General features: G+C 40.8%; 2 protein-coding genes across 6 annotated transcripts in view; one reads left to right on the top strand and one right to left on the bottom strand.

Moving 5' to 3' along the window:
• The window catches only part of SPATA6L (spermatogenesis associated 6 like), a 45,242-nt gene extending 37,864 nt beyond the window's left edge, over positions 1-7,378 (top strand). For all 5 annotated transcript variants that reach the window (XM_016138345.2, XM_036238500.1, XM_016138346.2 and 2 more), the window contains 3 exons: positions 1,090-1,183; positions 2,859-2,961; positions 6,769-7,378. In XM_016138345.2, the coding sequence (XP_015993831.1) occupies positions 1,090-1,183; positions 2,859-2,948 (184 nt within the window). In that variant the 3' untranslated portion in view covers positions 2,949-2,961; positions 6,769-7,378. The remainder of the gene's footprint in view (positions 1-1,089; positions 1,184-2,858; positions 2,962-6,768) is intronic.
• A 10,638-nt stretch (positions 7,379-18,016) lies between these two features.
• Positions 18,017-26,718, bottom strand: part of SLC1A1 (solute carrier family 1 member 1) — a 68,798-nt gene continuing 60,096 nt past the window's right edge. The window contains exons 11-12 of the mRNA XM_016138344.2: positions 22,440-22,574; positions 18,017-20,154 (exon numbers count right to left, since the gene is read on the bottom strand). Coding sequence (XP_015993830.2) covers positions 19,908-20,154; positions 22,440-22,574 — 382 coding nt within the window. The 3' untranslated portion in view covers positions 18,017-19,907. The remainder of the gene's footprint in view (positions 20,155-22,439; positions 22,575-26,718) is intronic.

The following is a 26,718-nucleotide window of genomic DNA, read 5'->3' as shown; positions in this document are numbered from 1 at the left end:
GGTTGCCCAGATGTGGGTTCCAAACTAAGCAGAGGGGCAACTGCATAGGGGCTTATCAGTGTGGTGGCCATATAACAACTGATTGATTCCCAAATGTTCCTGTCATTTAAAATGTTTATTGTACATTAATTAAAGAGAATGATTTTATCCAAATTGCTAAAATTCTTTAGGCATTTTAAGAAAACAATATCTGTGCTTTTCATAATCATATTGCAAATTCTGCCTCAGAATTTAGGAATTGGTACCCACTCCCCTCCAGAAGATGAATGAATGAATTCATCAAATGAATGAATGAATTCAATCACTTGGGAAATATTTATCAAATACCTACTGTGATATTTAATACCTGGGAGACCCTGAGACGAACTGTTAACCTAAGAGTTTCAGTCCCAATTTCAGTCTAGGAGTACAGACAGACATTAATCAAATAATAACAAAATGTCTGCTGGGGGAAGTGCTAGGTATAAGGGGTAAATGGACTCCTAATGTATCAAATAGGGGAGCTGACTTCTTTAGGAGAGGGATCAGGAAAGACTTTCCTGAGAAATCAATAATTGAGCTGAGCTCTGGGGGTGGGCGGGAGTTAATGTGAGTGAGGACGGGGTTGGGGGTGGCAGCGTTCTAGGCAGAGAAAACCGTTGGCAAATGCCTAAGGAGAAAGAAGCTTTATGTTTGAGGAACTGAATGATGCTGTGAGATCTGTGGTCAAAAATAAATGAGATATAAAATAAAATTCTATGGTGGAAAACAATTGGGATTAAATTTCATATGAAAAATTTTCAGGTTAAAGATTTAAATGTAAAAGCAGGATATATTCTTTAGAGAAATAACTAAAATACACAGTAAAGTACAAAGAACAAAAGAATAACTTATAGTTATACACCTGAATACAAACCATTCTTAATATCTTCATTTTTATTCCCCGTAATTTTCCTTTGTGTAGATTTAAGAGGCACTGAAACCACACTTTTGCATATTGCTGCTTTTTTCTTACTATTAAGTAATAAATATCAACTCATATTCTTATGTACTCTAAGTATCCATTTTATTAGCTGCATAATGCTACACCCTGTTTAATATATTGAGCAGGTTCTACCCTGGTTCTCAGCCCACATGGAAGAAGATCCACGAAAGGGTATGCGGTCTTCTGACATCCCATGGAGCTTGGCAACACCTAAACAAGGTTAGGGCTTCTGGTAAAACTAGATCTTTGCTGAAAAAATGATATGGGAACTGAGACTTACAGTTTAGCAGGGGAAACAGACATTAAATAAGTACCCACAGAAATAAATGTAAAATTGTGATGCTTACCAAGGAGGGTACGTGGTGTCCTGAGAGTGTATGAAAAGGGGTATTTGATTTGTTGAGAGTCAAGGCAGGCTTCCCCAAGTAAGAGACAGTGGAGCTTTGATCTGAGCAATGAGTTGCAGTTAATTTGGAGCACAGCATGCATCAAGAGGAGGTCCTGCAGTGAGAGGGAGCACAGCCTTTAGAGGACTTCGAGAAGACAGTGTAACTGGCCCAAAGCCTGTTGCTTTCTATTATGCACAGGAATCCTGGTCTAGGGAAGAATCCAGGAAAGTGTGTATGGTCTGTGTGAGGCCACAGCATAGAAGAAAGTTTTCCTAAAACTTGTTGAAGGAACTCAGAGTCTGGAGGTTTTGCTAGAAATAATTGATATTTATTCATGGGTCTTAGAGTTTGAAAACTGGAAACAAAGGCAGATGAAAACCCGTGTTCCAAAGAAGAGAGAAAAGTTAAAATAATCATAGAAAAAGTGCATTCTTAAGAATTATCGGTCTGCATTTTTAAGCCTAGGGTTGGTATGGGACTATTATCAGTCAGATGACAGGGAGTCAGGATGATGGATGCCAGGTGGTATGGAAGATGGGCACCAGGAGGTCTGGTCACATCCAGTGGTCTAGATGTCAGGTGGACATATACATGAGTCCTTCAATGGGTAATTAGTAGATTATCTGGAGGTCCAGATGCATAGCCAGGGATTGACACAGCACTAGAAAGTTTAAAAAATTTAAGTCCTAGAATGGAGCCTTTCCTCATGCTCAAACCTTCATAATGTTAAATTTAGCAACTTGGTTAAAGTGACCCCATTTTATATAGTCCCTATCTTCACTCTTTTTTCAAAGTTAATAAGATATTTGGTCTGTTGACTTTTATAGGGTTTGGAGTGTGTTTCTTATCCATAGATAGATGTACCCAGTACCTTTCCTACTGCAGGTGTACAGCATTAGCTAAGTAATTTGTCACATTTCAAAATAATTCAAATGAGAGGTTAACGGTGCTCCCAGTGGTTGGATTTCATCATACTATGTAGTCTAATTGGTCATATTGACTTATTTAAATGCTGGCATATCCTAGATTTATAGGATGACACTTATAAATGAATACTAATTACCATAGTGAAGGGGTAATTCTTGTTCAAGTAAAGTGAATTCTTTACTTCCTCTCTGCAAAGCCTTTGGCTTTGCTTTGTTAATTCTAAGTGTTTTCCAGTAAGGAAATTCCTTTAAAATGTGACAAGAGAGGGAGGGAGGGAAAGTGAGAGAAGAAGGAAGGAAGACAGAGAGGGAAGGAGGAGAGAAGAAAGAAAGAAAAAGAAAGAAAGAAGGAGGGAGGGAGGGAAGGAGGGAGGGAGGGAGGGAGGGAGAGAGAGAGAGAGAGAGAGAGAGAGAGAGAGAGAGAGAGAGAGAGAAAGAAAAAAAGAAAGAAAAGCTACACTCATACACACATAGTGTGGGAGTCCTAGACCTCTTTAATGCAAAACTACACATCTTGCTATCATTGATTTATATTATGTTATGAATAATGCAATTGCTGCATTTGTTTTTTTGTTATAGGAGGATTCTGTCTCTGAAGTAAATTATACCCTTGAAAGACCAAGCTACCCTAAGAAGAAATACCCAGTGCATGCACAGAGATATTTTTAAGCTGCTATCTTATGTAAGTAAGCTGCTTCTTATCTTGATTTGTTAAAATAATTTTAGTTTCCTGCCGTCAATATAAGATAACTAGAAAATGTGGACAGATGAGGAAGAGACCTAAGAACCACATTCTTTCTTCATGCAGTATAATGACAGAACATATGTGGGTCCGCCAGCTCTCTTCCCTCCTCTTGCTTCTCTCCCTCCTTCTCCCTCTCCCTCTCCCTCTTCTCTCTCTCCATCTCTCTTGGACCTCCTCCTCCTCCCTCTTCTTCTCTTTTCTTTCTCTCTCTCTTTCCTTCTCCCTCTTTCTCTCCCTCTCTCTCTCCCTCTCTCTCCTCCCTTATATAACAGCCGTTCTTTCAGCTCCTTGAACACAAGTTCTTTCCTGCTATGAGGCCTTCACATATATTGCTCTCTCTGTCTGGAATACTTACTTCTTCCTGACCCTACTTGGGTCACTTTTATTTATCCTTTGAATCTCATGATTTTCTGATACTCCCTCCCTCTCCAAGGCATGCCTTTTTAGCACCCTGCACTTTTATAAAGTATGACACAACTTGTTATATTTTTATATGGGTTGATTGCTTAAAAGGTTGCCCCTCTACATGCATGAAGCCTTCCTGAAGTCTGAGACTCTGTCTCTCCTGCACACTATTTTATAGCCAGTATTTAGTGCACTACAACGGAATCCCGTTTGCCTCAAGTGAGTTGAACCCCATATGCTAGGTAGGTGTGTGCCCTCTACAAGAATCTAACTCCCCACTTCTTACCTATTGCTGTAGGTAAATATTTTTTATGTGTGTGAATGTTGAATAAGGTAATGAGGCAACTCTAGAATTCAGCTATGTGGCAAGCTGTTGGTCATGTAGTGGAGTTTCATCATTTCTGTTATTCTCTTCTTTTCCATTCCTAACCCAGGCCCCAAATAAAAATAACCCATCGTATTAAGTGCTTCCTGAGTGATGGGAACTGGTCCAAATACTTTGCATGTATTTAATGAATTAATATTTTGTTCTCAAGCCCTATGAAATAGTTACTGTTAGTTCCATTCTACAGATGGGGAAACTGAGGCACAGAGGGCTCAGGCGACATGGCTAGGTAGTCTGGCTTCAGCAACCATGCTTTTAACCATTACATTCTATTGCTTCTCCAAACCTAGCGTGTGTGATGAGTGAGCCCTGTGGAGAAAGACAGAGCAAAGCCCTTTGGAACCCCAGAAGAGAGTGTGGATGTTGCCCTTTAACAACAGCACAGGAGCCTATGCTGTTGTATTATGCAGTCCCTCATTCTAGTAATATCAAATAATTATGAACCTTTTTAAACAATGAAGGAGTGTGGGTTGGCATGCTAGATTTTTACTTAGTTAGGGCCAGGATCCTGAAAATCTGATTTGAGGGTCATTCATGCTCTAGGCACAAGTCACCTTGCCCCGGGGCTGGCCAGGACTCCCTGCCTTCAACACAGGGAACGTGGAGGACAGCCGGGCAATTGCCCAGTCTGCAGGCTTTCACCTTAGAACATTCTGCTTGGTAGATTAAAGGATGGATTCTAGGCCACATAATCTCTGGTTGCCAAAACAGTCATCTAGGCATTTATTAGGTGGTTATACAGGATGTAACCCACATAATTACCATTTAGGGAACATGGCCCACATAATTACCAAATGCCAGATTGCACCGAATTTTAACATAGGTAACATTGAGTTACATAAAGCGCCAGCCCAGCTCATATGTGAACACTGATGTGAGGGTATAGAGACAGGTGAAAAAAAAAATAGTAAATTCTGTCTTAGAAAATAGGTTTCCCACATATCACAAGATCCCATTCAATGGTCCGGGAATATACTGTGGGCCTTCTATGGAAACGCTCCATACCAGCCTCCCGCTACCCCTACTTCTTGAATCATGGATTCTTGATGAGGCAGGGGCCCTGGAAGACTGTGTTGGTGAAGATTTTCATGGTTACAAAAAACCCACTTGACTTTGGCTGTTTTAAGGAAACGGGGCATTTATTGGAAAGATGCCAAGCAGCATAGTGAATCCAGGGGAGATCCAAACAAGCAAGGTCAAGCAGCTGAAGGGGGGCAGCCAGAGTAACCCCCATGCATTGGAAAGACAGCACAGAGAACATTCTGCGGAAGACGCAGTGCTTTTCTGCTATAGGCCCCCTTTCCTGCTTTTCTCAAGGAAGCTCTCCTGCTTGCAGCACCAATTCTTTTTTTTCCTTCTCTCTCTCTCTCTCTCTCTCTCTCTCTTTCTTCTCCCTCCCTGCCTCCTTTCCTTCCTTTCTTCCTCTCTCTCTTTCTTTCTTTTTCACAGTGTCGTACTTAACATCCTACATGTTCTGATATCCCAACCAAGAATAAGCCTCTGCTCTTGTCTCTAGAATGGAATATTTTTTTTCAGGAATCACAGGGACGATGCTGTTAATATGGGAGGTGCTGTTTACATTCAGCTAACAAACTGACCTGAGATACTAATATATTTAATCATTGCCCACCTCAAATTCTACTTTTAATACCAAGAACCTTTTTTCTATTGAGGGCACTCATGTCACACTTCCTGCCCCAAGTCTTTGAAGGGTTAGAGGGCAGCACCAATTCTTGCCCCTTTTCTTTCTCTCTCTCTACTTCTGCTGTTTCACTGTTTATCAGCTTTCCCTCTCCTTGAGATCCTAGTGATCTCAAGATTTGGAGGAACCGAATAAGTAACTCAAACACAGACAAGAATTGTAGCACAAAACTTTCCTAAAATTAAAGACTAGCAGAAAGGAAATAAACCTAGGAAGAAAAAAAATAAAGGATAAAAATGAATCAAAGCACTGGTTTCTGATTGTCATAGCTCATTTGGCTTCTTGCTCCTAAGATGGTAGCTAGTATGGCCTCCAACTTTACCTATCTCTGCTGGCAGGCAGGTTTTACTTCCTCCCACAGGAACCCCTTCAACCTCCATTACAACCAAAGCTCAAAGCAAACCAGCCTAGAGATTTCAAACTTCAGCCCTGGGGACCCTCCCTCTCTGATTTGGTCACTGGCTTCTGAGGAATTTTTCATTTGGTGACTTGTGAGAACTGACACAATAGATAACACCTCCTTCATCCCAGGAGCTCTTGGTCTTGTTACTGTCCCACAGACCCCACAAGCAGTAGCTGTGCACCTAAATCACGAGTCAGACTCCTGGGTCAGTTGTCCTCAATGAGCCTTAGAATCATGGGGCCTGGGGGTGGTGGAGATACGTGCTTTGAAAAATACTGAAAAATACTGATGGTAATATTCAGTTTGTAAATTGGTATGGCTCCACTACAGACCAATTTCATTGGAATCTCTGTGGGTTGTGTCTGGCATTTTTATAAGCGTCCTTAGGAGATTCTGATGCACATTTATGATTGAGAATCTCTGCAGTAGGCTTGGGGGTTTGCTTGGAACACCCTCTAATCCTATACTGACACCGTCCATGCCCAGAAATAATTGTTTCATAGACTTGAATTGATTGGGGGGCATGTTTCACAGTTTCACTCAGTAGCACCTGGCATTTTCTGCTCACATACTGTACACCAAGGACTGTACCAACTCTTCATGATAACACTCTATCCAGAGATGGATACTCTGCTTATTACCATCCCCATATTATACAAAGAGTGCAGGTTACTTGCTTAAGGCCACACAGCTTTGTCATGCTAACTAATGTTGCCTCATTCTATGCCAGGAATGTAGAAGGGGCTCAGAAACCAGTGATCCCAAGGTAGAGAGACATGTCAAGAGTAGGATAAAATGAAGTCATCATTTTTGTCTTGGTTATATTGATCGTTTTTCTCTTTTTCTCAGTACCACATGCAGTATGGGAAGTTTCAGATCTTGGAGGGGAAACTGGATGAAAGAAAGCTGGAGGAGCATCATAAAGAACTCTCTCTTGGAGTCGTCAATACATCCTTAGAGAAATGAACAACGATTTTTGTTATATATATCAAGTTGCTGGTGTCTCATCCCCTTTAAATCAAACCCTGTACTCAGTCTTTTGTACCCAGGTAAGAGTGGTTGATTAAAGTGTTCATTGTTTGGGGCTCATATTTTCTTGTCGAGGTGGAAAATTTGTTTTAGTTTGTATGTTTGTTTTGAGCTTGAAATAGAAAATAACAGTAGTCCAATGGTAGGTGCTTTTTCATTTGGAAAGTACTTCTGAGAATTCTCATGAAAATATCAAGGCGCCTTTTCAGGAGTTCCTGATTTTTGGCAGTGGATGTGTTTTTGAAAAGTTCTTTTTTCCTCCTCCCTCCCGCCCTCCCTCTTTCTTCCTTTCTAAATCAACTTATATTTTACATAGGCTAAAGGAAGCTGCTATTTAAAGAAACAACTTGATAAATCCTCCAAGACAAGACTGCCAACCTGATTTTCTCTTTTTGGTAAATCTGTGTGTGTGTGTGTGTGCGCGTGCACGCGCACGTGTTTTAGTGTTAAGCTTGATTTACATGAAGTCCACGGAAAACCTAGAAAAAGGGAGAAAAAAACCTCCCAAAACAAAAACAGTAAAACAAAACCCATTTATCCTCCTCTCAGAATTTCATCCAGGTAAAGGTGTATATTACAACAAGCATTGTACCTTTGGAAAACAGACAACATGCTTAAATTACACCTGCTTATATGTTCTCAGAGTGAGTGAAACTATAGTTCTCAATTTATTTTGATGTCTCAGTAGTTATCAAAAATAAAAAATATTATATTACATTAAGAGTATAGTATAATTCTCAGGAAAGAGCCACTTTCAAAGAAGGACATAAACAGCTGCGGGAAATCAGTTCTAATGAATTTGTATCCTATGTCAGTTATTATTCAAATACTTTGGGACATTCATGTTTTTTTTTTTTTTTTGAAATGATTTGAGCACAACTCCTTAATTCAATTTAGGGATATGATCTTAAATACCCATTCTTAATTAAAGTCTTCCTCCCGCCCCCACAAATCGATCTGCCTTTTTCTTACTTTCTGATCTGCTAGCTCTATTGTTTAAATTATTCCTCTTTTGCCATTTTTTATTTCTCAAGGAATTATTTCAGTTTTGTGGGGTAATATTGGACTAGGATTGCAGTTGAGATATTTTGCTTTTGGAGTAAATAATAATGTGACTAATTCTGTGATGCATTGAGATTTGGATTCTTTTGGGAAGATCTGTCATTAAATGTAATGAAAATTCCTACCTGCCTTACTTCTGTTAGTTATTCATTTCTTTTCCTTTTCTTTTTCTTTACCTTTTATTTTTTAAGGTGAGGCAACCCTTGGTTGACCTCATAGATTGCGAGGACCTTGTCAGCTTACAATCCCTTATTATTTATTTTTTTTACACCTACTGCACCTGATCTTCCTAGGTGGTCTCCTATATAAGTTCTAACCAGGCCTGACCCTGTTTGGCTTCCAAGATCAGATGGGATTAAGCTTGTTCAGGGTGGCATGGCCGTAGACAGTTATTCGTTTCTTGACTTTCACAGTTGCAAATCTGTCAAAGCCTGTACCACATTTTACAAGCCTGTTTCACAGGTCTGGGTTTGTAGTGGCTCCTGGGAAGCTCTCCCTTATAGAGCCTGGGCCCTCCCAGCAAAAGCCACCATACAGCAAGGCCATTTCCCTATGGTCACCTGACTGATCCAAAGTAACCTGAAGCCTATAGACCTGGAATTATAAATAGGATTTTAAAAGTGAGAGTATACATGATAAGTTTAACATAAAAGAAGGTGGTTGGTTTTAAATCTAAGTACAGGATGGATGGGTCCTGTATGCAAGTTCGGCCTAGCCTCTAAATGCCTGGCCACTCTTAATAATGGCCATGGCTCTACTCAATTAGGTCCATTATAAGGGCAACCTGAGGTAAGGACATGCCCTCTAAATCTGCATGTAACCAATGAATCTGTTAGTACTGCTTAATGGGACTGCTGTCCTTCTCTGAATAGGTGATCCATCCCAGCACTCCTTGGGGGCATGCAGGTCTCAGAGAACTCCCTCCTTTCTTTTCCTTTACTGGGAACTCTGCTGACAATGAGAAGAGCTGCGACTCTCAGGCTCCTGGGGTGTGCTGCCTCCTGCTCCTCCACACTGGATCTAGGAGCAGCAATAATTACTTTTTTCATCAGAGGAGTCTTTGCTTAGTTTCATCTTCAGAACTAGGAAATGTAACAAAAATAGGGTCAAGCCTAAGACATGAGCTTTTTCCTGGTGCAAATGAGTCCTTTTCAGGGTGGCTGGGTCATTTGGATGGAGCTGCTTCAGCACAGTGAGGAGCTCATACTCTGAAATTTCCCCCTTGGGATTCTGTGTCTTTTAGAGTGATCCTCTAGTACCCGCCATAAGTATATATTTTTCTTTGTTCTTATCTTTATTTTAAAAGTAGCCTGTAGCCCATAGTATCCTCATTTACTCATCCGAATCACCTGCTGGGGCTTGTTTGCTCTCTCTGGCTCTGTGGTGACCACAGCTTTGCCTCCTCTTGAAGACCATGTGGTCCAATAGTACAGATGGAAGATGACATAATGCATGGCTAGGTTTGCTTTGTATGTGTAGGAGGGTCACGTGCTGGAGGGCACTAATCTTTATTTCGACATCAGGAGCTCTGAGATGGCAGCACTGAGTGACTCAGCATTTCATGGCCTGCCCCCAAAATGAAGGGGGTTTGAGGCCGCTGGGCTGCTGAGTCACCAGAATTAGGATTTTCAAATGAAGAAAGAAAAGGAAGACCTCTGGCTAAGCAAAGAGTTGGCTCTAAGGTAAGAGAGTTGAAATACCCGTGGTGGGTCATGGGGCTTTAGTTTGTGAGTGGTTGAGGATGCTTTTGTATCAGCCAAGGTACGTTACTGCATGTCCTGCTTAGCCTGGGTGCGTATGGAGGGTGATTTGTTCTAAGTTCTACCACAGAAGAGGCAGGGACAAGGGCAACGTTGAGGGGCTTGGGAGAGTGATAGTCTTTTAAAGACCTTGTTGCCTGACCTTGGCCAACTGGAATCCCAGTAATGAAATGGAGTAAAGGTCTTTTTCCTTTTTCCTGCCTCCCCTGCCTTGTTTTTCATTCCTTTGTTTAGTGCCTCAGTTTGCCAGGCACTATGTCAAGTGCTTCATTAGGGCATCATCATTTAGGTATGAAGACTGGGGACTCTGGAGTGAATGCACTTAGATTTGAATCCTGGTTCTGGCATTTACTGGCTGAGTGACAAATAACCTCCTTATGCCTCAGTGTCCTGTGTGAAGTGAAGGCAATAATAGTAACTACTTCATAACAGGGGCATAAGTAGATGAGTCAACACATTTAAAGCCCTTTAAATCAGTGCCTGGCATGAAATATGCACCCAGTAAGTATTAGCTGCTAAGTTATTCTCATCTTATTTAATTATTTGAGGAAAACTTTTTTTTTCTTTCCTTTTTTGCTAAGGACACCAAGGCTCAGAAAAACTAACGTGTATCAGAGACAATTTTCAAACACTTGTTTATTTGTTTCCAAACCTCATGTTCTTCCTACCACTTTCTGCCACCCTTAGTTGTCCCCTGGTTGTCTCTGAGGCTGGCGCATGCTGGCTAATTCAACCTACAGGGTTTTAAAAAAATGAACTCAGAGCATTTCAGCAGAGTGACAGGGCAACTAAGGTCTCTTGACAGAAGTTGGAATGAGGTTAACCACTTCTTGTTTAGGCCAATAAGAGATGCTTTCTACTCTTATTTCCCATCACTGGAGTATTATGTTTATAAATGGCATTTTTAGGAAGCCACCTCTCACCTCAAAATAAATATCCCTCCCTGTTCTTTTTCCTCCAGGAACTGACACCCAAATAGGTGTCTTAAACTGAGAGAAATATCACACCTATTTTAGTGGGGTGACTTCCAGGAATAGACTGAATGTAATAGGTGTCATTGTTGGAAGCGCTGGATTCCTGGTGAGAGCTCATCCTCATAAAAGTTCGTTTGTCATTGCATAAGGGAAGTTCAACACAGGTGAAAGGTGACATCTTTTGTTCACTGAGTCATGCAGTCTCCCCGTCCTGACAAATAATTAAATTGATTCCATAGCCTTGCATGGGATCACTCAACTTGTATTTATTAAGCTCCTACTATGTGCTCAGTATTGTACTGGGCCCCGTGAAGTAAGGGACAAGTTATGCTAATGAGTGTAACATGCAACCTGTGCCTTACTGGAGTCTTCAGACTTCTTAGGGCAATGAGATGTTTCAAAGGTGTTGCAAACTCAGATGCCTTCAGGACCAGGCAGGATTTGTGACTGTTGGAAACAGTGGGTTTGAAATAATGGTGAGTAATGGGGGCTGGGGTGAAATGGAGAGCGTAACTTCACCCCTTCCACTTCCTGCAAGGTGTTCAAATTCTTCAAATTCAAATCTAAGACAACAAAAGGCTCTATGGCCACATAAAGCTGGTCTGAAGCTGATCTTGCCCACAGCCACCAGTTTTGACTCTTATTGAACAATATGACATAATAGTAACTCAAGTTTGTGGAACTCAATTTCATTATGTTACAATCAAGTCTCAAATTGATTAATTTAAGGCAATTATCTGATTATACACCAAAGCACTGTTATTCCTCTAGGTTCCATAAGGTAAGAAATAATGTAGTTCTGGGGCCAAGGACCAAGAATTTATTTCTGACATTAAGTCATAGGAAGACCAGGTGGAGAAGAGGTTTGGGAGAAGTGAGGAAATTAGAGTCTGATGAAGGATATGTGAATGGAGAAGAAGAAAATAGCCATTGGGGATATATTATGAAGTATCTCAAATACTGGGTTTGGTGTTTTAGACTTAGTGCTGTAGACAGGAAGAAACCATTAGAGTTTAGTGTGAGAAAGCAGACTATTAATCTGATGATCTTGTTCAGCGTGGTTTGGGAGTGGGTAGAAGGTGGCAGCAGGGAGACTATTGAAGAAGTCTGGAAATTAGGGTAATAGAACCTAGACAGTGTGGGAGGGTTATAGAGGAAAAAGGGGCTCATTAAACCTCACTAGGCAACTTTTTAAAATGGCGCTTATTTTAATGGTGTGTGTGTGGCAGGGGAGGGGGAGTCTGGCTCCCTTAAAGAAGAAACTGTTTAGTCAGAAGGCCTGGGCTGAGTTGCAAAATGAAGGTGAACTATTTAATCATCAGGAATGAAGTATTGATTGAGACAATAATTACCTTGCAGATAAAAGGACACAGTGTTCTTCATTTCGTAGACTCACATTCACATCTACATTCTTCATGATATGAGGTGAAATGAGCTCAGGAACAAAAGAACAAAATAGGAGGCCGAATAAAACATTTTAAGGAAGGATTTTTTTTTCCTGGTGTCTTTTTTGTCAGTAGGGCCAGATAGGGAACACACAAAGGCAGGGTAAGTGCTCAAAGGCAATGGGAGCCATCTCTTGGTTTTAGATTTTTGCTGTTGTTGGTACCTCTGAATCTTGTTACTATTTTGAAGATTTTATTGTTGTAAATAGAATTGAGGATTATCAAAGTATTCATTATTTATTTAAGAATTACATGGGAAGAGAAGTGTAGGAATGCACCATGTCCAGTTATACATGTCTGAACTGAAGCTAAGTCATGGACCAGCCACTTCACAGACATGCAGCATTGTCACTAAGGGGCTCCCACCTAAGTGGGGAGTGGGATTCAGATAAATGAAAGAACCTCTGTAGACCTGCCTTGTTACCTCCAACCGCTTGGGGTCAAAGAGGGTCAAAGAAATTGTTATGATCCGAGGTTGCAGTGGAAATAATGGTGATTTTGAAAACACAACACCTAATTTAGAAAAAAAGAGAATACAGAAGAAATTTGCAAGTTTGACTTTGGATAAATTCAATTTTACAAAGATAGTCCAATAGAAGTTAGGAATGTAGACCTGAAATTTGGCTGGGAGGTCAGGACAGGAGAAACCAAAGGCAGCTATAGATTTTGCAGATACATATTTTTGTTAATCATCTGAATATAAGTGGCATTTGAAGCCATAATAATGGATGAATTTCTGGTGGAGAGAGTGTAGAGAAAGAGACCAAAAGAAACTGGAGCTTGTTGATTCATTCCGTATTTGAGAGTCTCCTGTGTGTTCGCCACAGGCCAACCATTGCACGGAGATGAGGCCCACAGGAAGGGAGCACAGGAAAAGGAAGTTACAAAGCTTGTTGAAGAATGGGGTAAGAGGATTGGGATAGAACCCAATAGTGTCTTAGAAATCAAGGGAAGAGAACTGAGTGGAAAATGAGCTAATTAACAGTGACAAATACTGCAAAAGAGTAAAAATGAATGAAAATGCCAGTTGGATTTCACAAGGAGGACATTGGTTTACCTTGGAGCTTATATTGTTCCTGATCTTAGAGGAAAAGTTTTCATCTTTTCACTATTGAATATATTAGATGTGGGCTTACCATATATGGCCTTCATCATTTTGAAGGACGTTCCTTCTGTACCCTATTTGTTAAAAGAGTTTTTATCATGAAAGGATGTTGAATTTTGTCAGATGCTTTTTCTGCATTTATAGAGATGATCATAATGATTTTTATACCTAATTTTGTTAATGTGGTGTATCACGTTTATTGATTTGCTTATGTTGAATTATCCTGTATCCTAGAATTATTATTTTTATTTTTAGTACTTTATTATTATTATTTTTTTGTACCCCAGAATTAAAGCCCACTTGGTCATGGTGTACAGTCCTTTTAATGTGCTATTGAATTTGGTTTGTTAATATTTTGTTAAGGATTTTTGCATCTATGTTCATCAAGGATATTGACCTGTAGTTTTGTTTTTGTTTTTCTTGTAATGTCCTTGTTTGGCTTTGGTTTCAGGATAATGCTGACCTTGTAAAATTAGTATGAAAATTCCCTCCTCTTCTGTTTTTTAGAAGAGCTTGAGAAGGATTGGTATTAATTCTTTAAATATTTGTTAGAATTTACCAGTGAAACCATTTGGTCCTAGATTTTTCTTTGTTGGGAAGTTTTTGATTATCTCTGCTTTCTTTTTTTTCCCCCAATTTGCATGGAATTTTTAGACATTTTGAAGTGTCACATCTCAATGGTTAGAAACATACACTTTGGAATCAGGTTTGAGTTCCAGCTGTGTGAACTTGGGCAAGTTACCTAACCCCTCTCTAAGCCATAATTTCCTCATCTGGAAACGGAAGTTGACAATACGTGCCTGAAGGCACTGCTGAGAAGAATAAATGAGATCAAGCATGTAAAATACCTAGTATAGTGCCAGGCATGTAGTTAACACTTGGTAAGTATTAACAATGATTATTATTTGTCTTGAAAATGTTAGGCCATCCCAAACTTGAGTTAGAATTAATATTCTAGCACTTCTGGCCTTCAGTGGTTTTCAATGCGTGGTAAAGAATGTCGACGCTGGAGACCCAATTGCTGTGCCACCTGTCCAATGTGTGATCTTGGGCAAGTGACTTACCTTTTTTTTTGGTACCAGTTTCTCATCTATAGAAAGGGTATAATAATAGTACCTACTTCACATTATTGTTGAGATTAAATGAGTTAATATTTTTTAAGTGCTAAGAACAGTGCTTGCCACATAGTAACTCCAATGCAAACATTTGTCAAGTAAATAAACATTTCTCAAGTAAATAAAAATGAGTTTCTTCTGTGTTGCTGTTGCTGGTTTTTTTTTTTTTTTTTTTTCCTGGAGTCGTGATATCTCATCCTCTCCTGCATTCATCCTGGCAAGGAGAAAACTCCTCACTCAGTGCCTGCAGCAGTGAGGAGGTCAGCATCTTAAAAGAAACTGACCTATATTTGCCTTAGAGTGTCATCTCTATGAAAGGTGATGATACCCAACAATAGGGTAGATAATCTGGCTGTCTGCCTGGAATGATACAGGAGCAAAGTTTCCCTTAGTGCCAGAAAAGCAGATTCAGTATCCTTGCACACTGAGTCTGCCTTGTTGTTTGTATTGCTAATTTTCTCATTAACTTCAAGTGGCCTGTTTTTCTAACTAAACTGGCCCCTCTTGACTGAGCAAAGTCTTGAGTTTGTGTGCTTAATGTAAAGTTGACACATTCTTGCCTGTCTTACTCTTTCTGGCTAAATTAGGAAATGGGGGATTAGTTTGTAAGCCTTGGGAATTAAACTCAATTTGACACGCTGAGAAGACAAAAGCAAGTGTTAGGCAAGGATCATCCAGTGTCCCTCTGCTGCTGACTGCTGTCGCTTTAGTTCCTAACATAACTCTGAGTTACACTGCAGCAGTTCTTTGACACCTGTCAGAACTACCCAGTCTCCTAAACACCTGGGCATTTCATTCTCCTTGGATTCATTTTGGAGAAACTGCCCCCCCCGCCTCCCCCCGTCCCCCACCCCTGAGTCCTCAGCTCAGACAAAACTTTCTTCTGGCTTCTTATGATTCTTGCTAAGTTAAACTGATAACCTTGGAAACACAACATGAAGACTCCTTAAGTGACAATTACATTTCGATGCTTGGAGGATGATCAAAGCTATCTTTGAAATGTTCATGCCTTAAGTACTTTGTGAAGGTGTGTCTATGAAATAAATCACCTGAGCAATGACAGAGTGGTGCCTTTCCCCCTGCGATTATCCTCCTGGGATCACTCAATTCGTTCCAGTCAGCCTTATCCTCACCTTGGAAAATGTATCTTTCCACTGGGTCTGGACAAGCTAAAGCAGATCCTGGCTAATGCCAGGCCTCCAAACTCCTCATTTCTTTCCAGAAATGACTCACAGTCAGACTCTTGACTCTGAAATTCTCAGGTGATGCAGTCCTCCTTTGCATTCTCTCAACTGCCCTTAATTAAGTGAAAGACAAGAATGTGGCATCTTTATAAACTTGCTGATAGCTTTCCTGTCGCTACCCAGAGTCTAGAGTCTGGAAGATGGTGTGTGTGTGTGTGTGGTGTGTATGTGTGAGTGGTAGTGGTGTGTGTGTGTGTGTGTGTGTCCCATTTCAGGAATTGGGCTGATTCTGTATTTTAATTTCAGGTTTCCTTAACTCCATCTTTTGATAAGAGGTACTTTTGTGGGGCAAGTGTCCCTCTAGGTAGTATCCTGGTTCTGCTTTTGTGAAGCCAGTTTTCTGGCTGCAGACCAGCGAAGCCATGTAGAAATCAGATTTCTCTAGAACAGGCCACTGCTTTCCCTTTTCCTTTTTTTCCAACCAGAATGAAAGAGATATTAATTTTATCTTTGCTTTAGGGGTTTACTAATAATTGTTCTGAACTTTGTGGCATCTAAAATTTGGCAGACCATGTGGAGTTTACAGATGAAACCACAAGTGTCTCTATAATCCTGGGGGTACATTCTCCAAATCACATATAACATTGGTTTTTCCTAGTAAGAGAGGAAATGGGACAGAAATTGTGTGGTTAGATATTACTGCTTGCTTAGGAGTTTTGTGGCAATATTTAGCTTGGCCCATTGAGAGATCTCCCTAATAATGTCCATCAGAGTCAGTAACTTTATATACTTAGGTACAGTCACTTAATTTGACAGATGTGGATCAATATATTGTTATCAAAACTAATTTAACAAGGTTTATATCTTGTCGTTTACATTATATGGCTTTCATTTAAAAAATCTAAGATTGCAGGGGAGGGAGGTACATTTCCTACTATAGGGGTTATTGAAAAGCCCCGTGTGGGGCCCAGAAAAAAGTCTCAGATTGGGGAGGACAGACACAAGATTTACAGGTGAAGATGGCAGAAGTGAATTTCATGTTGTACCTAATTTCAGGACATATGAAGGGGTGCTACATGAATGTGCATCTTGGCCTCACATATGCAGCCTGATCTCAAACCCCTCTCTGTGTGTCAGGCCACAGAAGAAAGGTGGTGAACACTTTTGTTTAGTTCCCATGTAATATTTTACAGGAGAAGATATTGTCTTACTCTATTTAAATGAAACCTTTTCAAAGAATGATAGTTCATATATTAAGTCTCATTAGGTTGGATGCACTGTTTGCTCTAATAACTCAGATAACACCAAGTGATGAGAGCTGCAATCCTTAATCATATCAGTGACAAAGGTCCTGAGACAATGAGTAGCAGTCGTAGCTGCATCTCTATGGATTACCCATGTAAATAGGGGGTGAGTGGTGTAGGGCTTTTTTTTGGGGGGGGGTGGCACTAGCATTTATCTATCGCACGTATATGTGACAATCTCCACTAAATGCATCATATACATTTTCTCATTAACTACTTAAAGCAACCTCAAAGGGCAAGATTTATCACCATTTCACAGATTAAACCAAAGCCTAGATTATTGGCAAAGGTCACAAAGCTGTTAAGAGATTGGAACTGTGTGTCCAAACACTTGCAAAAAAACACTGTTGCTGGCAAACTGCCGGATTATAAGCCAAATACAGTTTTCTCATACTATTCTAATGAGATGTATTTTAAATAAAAGGCCTTGTACCCGGTGGGCTAAGATTTGTTTAAAAATAAAGGCACTTTCCAGAGCTGATAACACCACTACTCTCGGCAAGATCAATATTATATCTTCCAAACAGATCTCTTTAAGGAGTTGTTGAGTATTTTATCCCACATTGCCAAAAGAGAAAACTATTCTGAATTAGTTTTGCCAGGTAATGATGAGCATTTTTAAAGGGTTATCTCTGAGGTTTACGGGGGCTATCCACTCCTTTGTTGTCTATCATGAACTAGTGGGTCTACCAGCGGACCCCTCTCATGACTTAGGTTCCAGGCAGAACAGTGCCATCTCTTTATAAGTTCTCTGAATACGTCCATTCATAGTTTATAGTCACATTTCAGAGGGCAGAACTGGTCCTTTGGTGAAATCAAGTCACCATGATATTGAGATCAGACTATCTCCCATTATGGTAATTTCTAACCAAATTTTCCCTTCCCTTCCATTTCACTCATGAAGTATGGGCAAACTGTTCATAATGACACTGTATTTCAGCCTTATAATCCCCACTGATTAACACAGAAGAATTACTTTTCCTTAAGCTCTGCTTTTTCATTCTTTGGCGTAAAGTTTTGGAAGTAATCATCTGTGTACAATCTAAATCAACTGACCACATCTTTACCTTCCCACACCCATGTAAGTGAGACAAAAGAAAATAAAGGCGGGGAAGAAAGAATGATGGAAATGTTTATTGAGATTGAAACGGAACATTGTTCCCTTTGATGAGTTAACAGCACAGTGTAAGAGGCTGGTTACAAACTGACTCCAAAACAAAGATGACCTGCAGTTCATGAACAGCTCTGCCAACTCTAGTGCCTCAAATCAGAGAAACCTGTCAAGGGGTAAAACCATTCAACCTAAGATAAATTACTGATTCAACTGCATTTACATTCATATTTATTTCCTTATAAACAATACCACTATTTGATTTTAAAACACTGAATTATTGGTTCAGATTTATGATAATTACATGCCAATTCAGTATCATTCTTTTGTAGATTTCAAATGCAGGCTGTCGATATAGAGCATTTATTTACTTTTCCATGATCTTTGGCACAATTTCTGGTTTCTTAAATACAAAAGCACAGGCTTAAATTGGCTACTCAATACTGCAGAGACATGAGTATTTTGAATCTCAGTGTAAATACAAGTTTATGTTAAGCATTATTTACAAGATGTGAGCTAAAGCACAGACTTTAATAAGCTATCTTCATAAATTAGAATGACAAGCAATGGATTTTAATGAGCACAGCCAAGATTACTAGACTACTAGTCACTTAGAATGATCCTCCCTGGAGGAGATAACTGTCATACAATGGAAGAAGTTTCCTGAACCACTGATACCAACGTCTCATGTCCTGGGATTTACTCTGCAAGAATCTAGGGTAGGGATAGTGTTTTTCTGATCAATGTGGCTTGTTCAATCCATTAAATCCCTATTAAAATACAACTTAGCTGGTAGCTTGCCCTTGTTGTTTGGGCCCTGATGGGTACAAAGGGGCAAAGTACGGTCATTTTTAAGTGGGCATAACTGACCTTGGAACAATGAAGTCTTCCAGTTGGATAAAAACACATCCAGCCTTACGTGAGTGACACCTTTGTATGTAATCTTATAAAGAGCCAATAGAGATTCCCTCCCAGCAGTAGAATCTGTAAGTTGTAATGTATGGCTATGCCACCTTGGAGCATCACCATAATACAGCTCTGCTTTGGGTCTGATACACAGACATGAAACAATCAAACAACATTTCTCACTCTAGTGCTCCTGAGAGAGGAATTCTGATAAACCCCAAAGTAGATCTGGATTGGAATCATAGTTATTATTCAAGTATAAGGAAAGCTCTTTATTTCACATTGACAGTTCAATTCTGATCTCTGTCTGGCAAATTATATGAAAATATATACATACATATATATATCTAGCTCTATACTGAACACTGATTTTATAGTTACCAGTGTCCCAATACAGTACATTGAAAAGAGAACCCTTCTCCCTTCCTCCCAAACCTGACGTCTTTCTTAAAACTGTTATTGCAGAACTGGGCTGGTCTGTTTTCCTTCAAAACAGTTTCTTTGAAATGGGCTGGAGATGATTTCAAAATGGACGACTTGGCACATTAACTAGGGGAAGGGGATGGTTTAGATACATTAAAATCTATAAAAATGTGAGACGTCAAAGGAAATCCATGCCAATAGAAAGCCCGAGTAAAAATTTGTAGTCAGTGACAGAATAGTTTTTAAAAAACCCTAACACCGGTCTGTGCATGAGAAAGTAATTTCTCTTTCACATCTGTTAACCTAATTCCATCAGTAGCAACTCTGTCATAAAATTTTAAAACTCCAGATTATATAGCTTTCCTTTTAGTCAATTTCATTTTATCTTACACCACCCCCAAATCCTAGAACTTGGAGAGCGAAAGCTGTGAATCCAAATATAGAAAATAATCTGGAGGTCTGTATATCAGGTCAAATGTACAACTGGCCACTAGTGTTTTTCTTTTTCCTTAATGTTTGAATTTGCTATGAGATGTCCTTTATTATTTCCAGTCATCTGAAGCCAGGGCTCTAGAACTGTGAGGTCTGGGTGAATGAGATGGTGTCAGATTTGTCTACAGCAAAGCCTCCGTTGACATAGGACTTCTTGGTGTCTGAGTCTTCATTATCGAGTGTCGTAGATTCCACAGCAAAGGGGTTCACAAAGTTGACGTCGGATGAAACATTCATCTGCTCTAGCTCCTTCTTAGAGAGCTTCTCCACGATGCCTGTCCCAAAAGCATCACCGAGGACATTCACCATGGTCCTGAACCGGTCCCTGGGGAAGGGAGAGAGTGAGTCAGATAGCAGACCCAGATTTCTTTTTCCTTCACCACTGGAGCGAAGAAAGGACCTGAAGTGTTATGTCAAGCAAATGCAGAAAGGACTGTCCTCATGGCTGGCTGGCTAGAGGCTCCTCTTCTTTCAGGCCTGGGGCAGAAGGAGGTTCACAGGGACAGATGAGCAAACAGGCTCCCCCAGGCCTATGCTCCTAATAAGTCACAGTGATTCCCCTAGATTCATCACCAATCTCCTTAAATTCTGCTTTCTTCCCAAAGAAATGTGAACAGTCTTCACAGATATTTTTTGGGAGCTGAGAGAGGGTCAAAATTCAGTAAGACTTTCACCCCTAACCTCTGTCTTGTGGGCATTTCTGGGCTCTCTTTTGGCTAAGGTGAGAGAACTTGGATGTTTTATGGGTGGTACATGGGTGGTGTATGTGGTGTGTGTGTGTGTGGGCGCGCGTGTTGTACTCATTTCTTTACCAGACTATGTCACTCTAAAAGCAAGCCATCAGGGAAGTCACAGAGCACAGGTCAGAAAACAGGTCTGCCTGGGAATGGCTTTCTCCTTGAGGTAATCTCAGCCAGTCTTAACTCCCAGAGAGCCTGGGGTTAGGAAGATATATAGGTAGAGAAGGCACACTGGTAACAGGATGTTAGAGCATTGTTGGTAGGAACTATGTACAAGAATATTCTTGTGAAAACTATACCTGCAGGTCAGAGAAGGTCGTCAATGCTTACATATTTCCACTCTGGATGTCCTTGTTATTTAGAACAAGGCTATAGACTGAGCTGGACTCCAGTAAGGATCCGCTAGTGTCTTTTTATCCCATGGATCAGATTGGACCTTTGACTTCTCTAAGTGTCTTGGAAGTGAAGGTCACTGATTCTAAGAAGAACCAGGGGAAGTAGAGAAAAATCCACCAACGCTGTTTGGAAGAAAAACTGAAGCACTTGCTTCACAAAGGTACCCACAATAGTTGAGTACCTTTGTAAGAAAGGTGCTGCCTCGGTTGGGTCTTGTAGAACCAGCTTGTTACTGAGGGAGCCCCACACAGCACAGCTTCCAAGGTATAGGAGCTTCTACCTTCTGGGATATGACTGTATCTTCAATCCTACATGGAATGTTTCTGCTTTCCTTTCCTCCATCTCAGCTTTCATTTGCAAACTACATATACTGGATGCTCCAGTAAGCCTGGGCTGGTTCTGGGTGAAGGCTCACTATGGAGCTACACTTATCCCTAATGGCCAGGGGACAGAGCCAGACCTATGTGTTGGAAGAACAATGAACAAAGTGGGTATCAACCAGGACAGAGCTAGGAACCAGGCTCATTCTAACTTTAACTTTGGGGGTCACAAAAGGCACATTCTTACCAGAATATATCAAAGATATTCTGTGTTTCTTAGCTGTGTGTATGAGTGTGTGTGTGCGTGTATGTGTGTGTGTGAGAGAGAGAGAGAGAGAAGAGAAGAGAAGAGAAGAGAAGAGAGGAGAGGGGAGGGGAGGGGAGTGGAGGGAAGGGGAGTGGAGGGGGGGAGGGGAGGGGAGGGGAGAGGAGAGGAGAGATAAAGGAGGGGGAGAGAGAGAGAAACAGATTTGTTGGCTGAGACCTGAATGGTGCAACTCATTATAGTTATAACAATAAAACTTGCTTTTTATTGAGTATATACTACTTGCCAGACACTATTCTAGATGCTCCTCTCATATTAGTTCACTCAGTCCTTACACCAACAGAATCTTTCCCATGTCATGGATAATACCACTGGACCTCAGAGAAGTAAAGGAACTTATTCAAGGCCAACAGTAAGAAGATACTGAATGGGGAATCAAACCCAAATCAATCTTACCGCAAGCCTTTGCTTGTGCCACTGCTTCTGATGGTCTGATGCTTAGGAAGACTGGCTGACTTTGAAACTATGATGGTGACACAAGGCTGGGATAGGCCAGGGTGGTCTAAAGGGTTGGGAATGTCTGAGGCCTTGCTCGACTTCTTCACATTATTATTTTGTTTATCTCGTCCCATACTCGGCTTCTAACCTTGGTCATTACCAGGTATAATGAGCTAATAGAGATCACTGGCTTTTTAAAAATCACTACTCGAAGCTGTGAGGAGTTAATATTTAAGCACATTATCAGATGGCCTGGTTAGAGAGAAATTAAAGCAGCAACAGATGGCTAATTGGGCAATCTGAGGAGAGAATGATGACAGACTGCAGATTCTGCATGGCTAGGAAGCCCGCCTTTATATCCGGCCGAGGCAGAGCAATTATTCCAACTCACAGAAGCCAGTCTACAGCGATGATCAGGGTGACATCCTCAGTGGGCAGGCCCACAGCACTCAGCACGATCACCATGGTCACCAGGCCCGCCTGTGGCACACCGGCAGCTCCGATGCTGGCAGCTGTGGCTGTAACACTGTAGCGAAAACACACCAGAGCAAAAAGAGTTAGATGCTCATTTCTTCCTTCAAGGCCCGTTGGCCTGAAATGGTTAGTCCCAATGACTGTTACTGCTATGTCCCTAAATAGGCCAGTCAGAATCTGCTATCTGCTAAGCATCAGCTTTGCCTCATTAGAGGGCTGTTGGGAGACCGAGGGGAGCATGATCTTCCAGGAGGAGATATGGCACATCACTCTAATGCAAGGAAGTGGAGAAGACCTGCATGAGTGGCATACAGAAAATGCGCAAGAGAGAGATTCAAGAGGAAGACAAGAGTTTTGCCAACTTGGGTGTTGATGGAAGGCTCTATCCACCCACCCATCCTAAACAAGGGCCAAAAACCTCTCCACCTGATTTAGTCTTCCATCTACTCACCCAGCCAATCATTTACTGAACGTCTAGTATGTGCCAGGAATTTATGTGGCCTTGGAAGGTGGTAGAGGGGTAGTGGTAGGGATGGATAGGCAAGTGTATTTCAAGTGAAAACAAACCTTGCAAGGTTCAAGCAGGTTTTATTAACTTTATTGACATCACAAGACTCTTGATCTCTCTGGGAACTGCCCTGTAGGGCACTGAGTTGAGAAATGGCTATGACTCTTGTCCAAGGTACAAGCATTTATTCCTGACTGCGCCTTTTTGCCAGTGGATACACTTTGTGCCAAAGAAAGTTAGCTCTGGAATCTAGGAGTGGCAGCAGAGTGAACTTCATTACTGTATATTTAGAAAAATCCCTTTTGGGCAGATAGAATGTGGCAGAAGGGAATTTTTCTCTTCAGAATATAGTTTTTTATCAGCACCTCCCTTATTTAAATCTGGTCATTCTGTAGGAAACAAGGGCTCACCATTCTCTGAAAAGTCCCTTGATTTGAGTCAGCCTAAGGGGACACCCACTATATTTTTTGGAGACATGTCCTTATCTTCGGCCAAAGCCTGAACTCCCTTTAGGATGCCACTGAGCTGAAAGGTGATGACGTAGAAAATGCCAATTAAAACAAGAAAAATCCCTGATTCTGTCCTTAACCCATATTTCTGTAGGCTTACGAAGCCTCAGAGTTCTTAGGAAGCTGAGTCTGGTGCCCATTCTTCTGCCAGTGATATGTCACAGACGGTGTTCGAGGGTATGGTTAAACTCAGGCCAGAGTTGTTTGACAAGTGTGTTGTTCTCCACTGCCTGTGGTCACTAATTTACAGTAAATTAGAGATATCTGAGGCTGTCTCGGTGCCTCTAAAAGTTTCAGGCCTGCATAATCCTTTAGATGTGTTCTGACTTAAGTACTCTTTGGAAAACCCAAGTTTATTTCAACACTGGTTGAAAAAATTTAAACTGGATGTACGGATGGATTTTCTTTGTCAGAACTGATTTGTGCCCGTGCCCACTGAGCCCCCTTGGAACCTCCGACACATCACGGTTAACCATGCGGTGGTCCCTACAGCCCAAGGCTGGGCTTGAAACTCAAAATCCATTAAGTCAAAGAAAACTCTGCTTACTTACTAAACTCCAGCTATCTGGCTTTGGTTTGAAATATAAATCTTTAGAAAGGGGAAAAAATTTTACTTATAACCTGTCCTTACGCAAGTTACTTCTCCGAAGCTCAATTTCTCGCATGCAAGATAGGACTAATATGTTTACTTTGCAGGGTTGCTGTGAAGATTACATGAGGTAATACGTGTAAATATATGTAAAGCATCCAGTACAGCACCTGAATATAGCAGATGCTTAAAAACTGATGCCATTTCTGCTACTTCAGGAGCTGCTACTACTGCTTCTATTACCACTGCTGTAGTATTACTGCTACTTTTTTCCTCCATACTCTTTCCAGCACTTGGCATAGGCATAAGTTCCAGGCATAAAGTAAGTTCAAACAGTGTCCTAATACAGTACATTTTTAAATCTTTCCCAACCCTAAATTATAAAGTTATCAGCCAAGTCTGATATAAGAATACCTCAGAGCAGGGAGAGGTTGTTATGTGATAGATTATTTAGTCCAAAGTTTATTCCTCTAGCAGTCAGGTTAAAAAAAAGAAAGATCTAGGAAACACATGACTGAGGCAGAGGAAGGGACTTCATCACAAAATGGTGAATACCCCAAAGAACTGGCACATTACACAACCAACCACTCCTTGGAAATCAGGTCAGTGCAGACAGGGCACCACAGCCTGAGGTAAGGGAGGTGGGAAAAGGCACTTTGAAGTCTAAACGTAACAATGACTGGTGGCCGTGGAACTTTCTCTGCCACGAATCAAGGTTTCAGTTTTAACATATTTACTGCTGTTCAAACTACAGGACTTTACTCAAACTCTGCTAGGGAGGCTTCTTCAGCCACTAATGCTTTTTGCGGATCATGCAGCATCAGTATAGCTTCCCAGATGATGTGCCAAATGGTCTAGTGTGCACTTGTCTTCAGTTAATTTCAAGCAAACTGCAATAAAGACTTTAAGATTTAGGCTTGGGAAAGATTTAAAAAGGTACTGTATTAGGACACTTTGAACTTACTTTATACTTGGAATTTATACTTATGCCAAGTGCTGGGGATATAAGAGTGAATTAACTCTGAAAGGTTCAGATTCTACCTTGCGTAGGCTCAGGGACCCAAACTGAACTAAAGTCTCCGGTCAACTCTCATGGCAATCCAGACTTCAAAGCAGCACTGCCCAGTAGAAATTTCTACAATGACAGAACCTGCTATATCTGCTCTGTCCAATTTGTGTGTGTGGCTTATGGCTACCATATTGAGCAGTGCTGTTCCAGAGAAACAGGTCTGGCAAGATTCACTGACATTTTCATCATCTCCTTGAGCACACAATTTCAGTCTTCATTTGACTATAATTTTCTGCAGTATTTGACTCTACTGACCATTTCCTCCTTAAAAATCTCTGTTGTCTGGATTTCCATGACACCATGGCTCTCTTCCCACCTTCCTTTCTTTCTCATTCCTCCTCTTGGGGTCCTCTGCCTGCTCCTAAGATTAAGAGTTTCCAAGGCTCGATCCTTCATCCTTTTCTCTTTCCTACGAACTCTCCCTATGTAACGTCATCCATGTCCAATATTTACTGAGTGCTCACACTATGTGGGCACCATTCTAAGCATTTTACATACATCATCTGACTTAATTATCATTACTCACATAAAATGTAGATACTATTACTATCCCCATTTTATAGGTGAGAGTACTGAAGTTTAGAGAACCTAAGTAACTTGGCCAAAGTCTTAGCTAATCATGGTGAAGCTCAGATTCAAACAGATAACTGACACACCATCAAGCTGATGAGCCTTGATTTCTGTATCTCCAGAGACCACATTTCTCACTGTGTGTTTCCACCTGGATGTCTTAAAGGCATTTCAAATATAATGTGTCAGGAAGTATAAATTCTTTTTTAAAAATTTTTTAAAAGTGTTTTTAAGAGCTGTTACTTTTTAAATTAAGTTTATTGGGGTAACATTGAAGAAGTATAAACTCTTTATTTTCCTATTTATACTTGTTTCTCTTACACCTGGTCCTGTTCTTGTAAGTACCATTCACCAAAACAACCAATCTTGGAGGTCATCCTAGCCTTCCCCTGTCCCTCACTGTGAATCTAACTGAGGCCTCTAGAATTCATTAGCTCTTCTCCATTCCCTGTGTCAATGCCTTGATACAGGCCCTTTCATACCTTACTTGGACTTCTGCAACAGTTTCCTAACTCGTCTTTCAGCTTACGGTTCCTGCCCCCATCTGGTCCATCCAACATATTGCCAGTTACTGTTCTTAAATGAAAATCTGTCCATAATATGAAAGATTGTCTAAGCCACTTCCATGAGCTCCCCACACAAAGCCTCTCAAGATAATGTCCCTGACTCATTTCTTTATGTTCTCTACATTGCACTCTTTATGCCAGCCATACCAAATAATCAGTACCCTGTCACTAGGTCATGGTTACCTCATAAGATCCTTTACATGCTATTCTTTTTATCAAAAATGCTCTTAGCGTCCTTCTCTTCCTAAAAAATTTTTATTCACCTTCTAAGATTTAGCTAAACTTGCCCCCCCTCAGGGAAGCCATTCCTCACCTTTCCAGGTAGAGCCAACCCTTTGGTGTCTTCAGTGCTTCCCACTCAAACCTCTATTATAACCATTATCAC

The sequence above is a fragment of the Rousettus aegyptiacus genome, unplaced genomic scaffold (genome assembly GCF_014176215.1).
Source record: "Rousettus aegyptiacus isolate mRouAeg1 unplaced genomic scaffold, mRouAeg1.p scaffold_m13_p_3, whole genome shotgun sequence".
NCBI lineage: Eukaryota > Metazoa > Chordata > Mammalia > Chiroptera > Pteropodidae > Rousettus > Rousettus aegyptiacus.
This window is presented reverse-complemented; position numbering and strand designations above follow the sequence as displayed.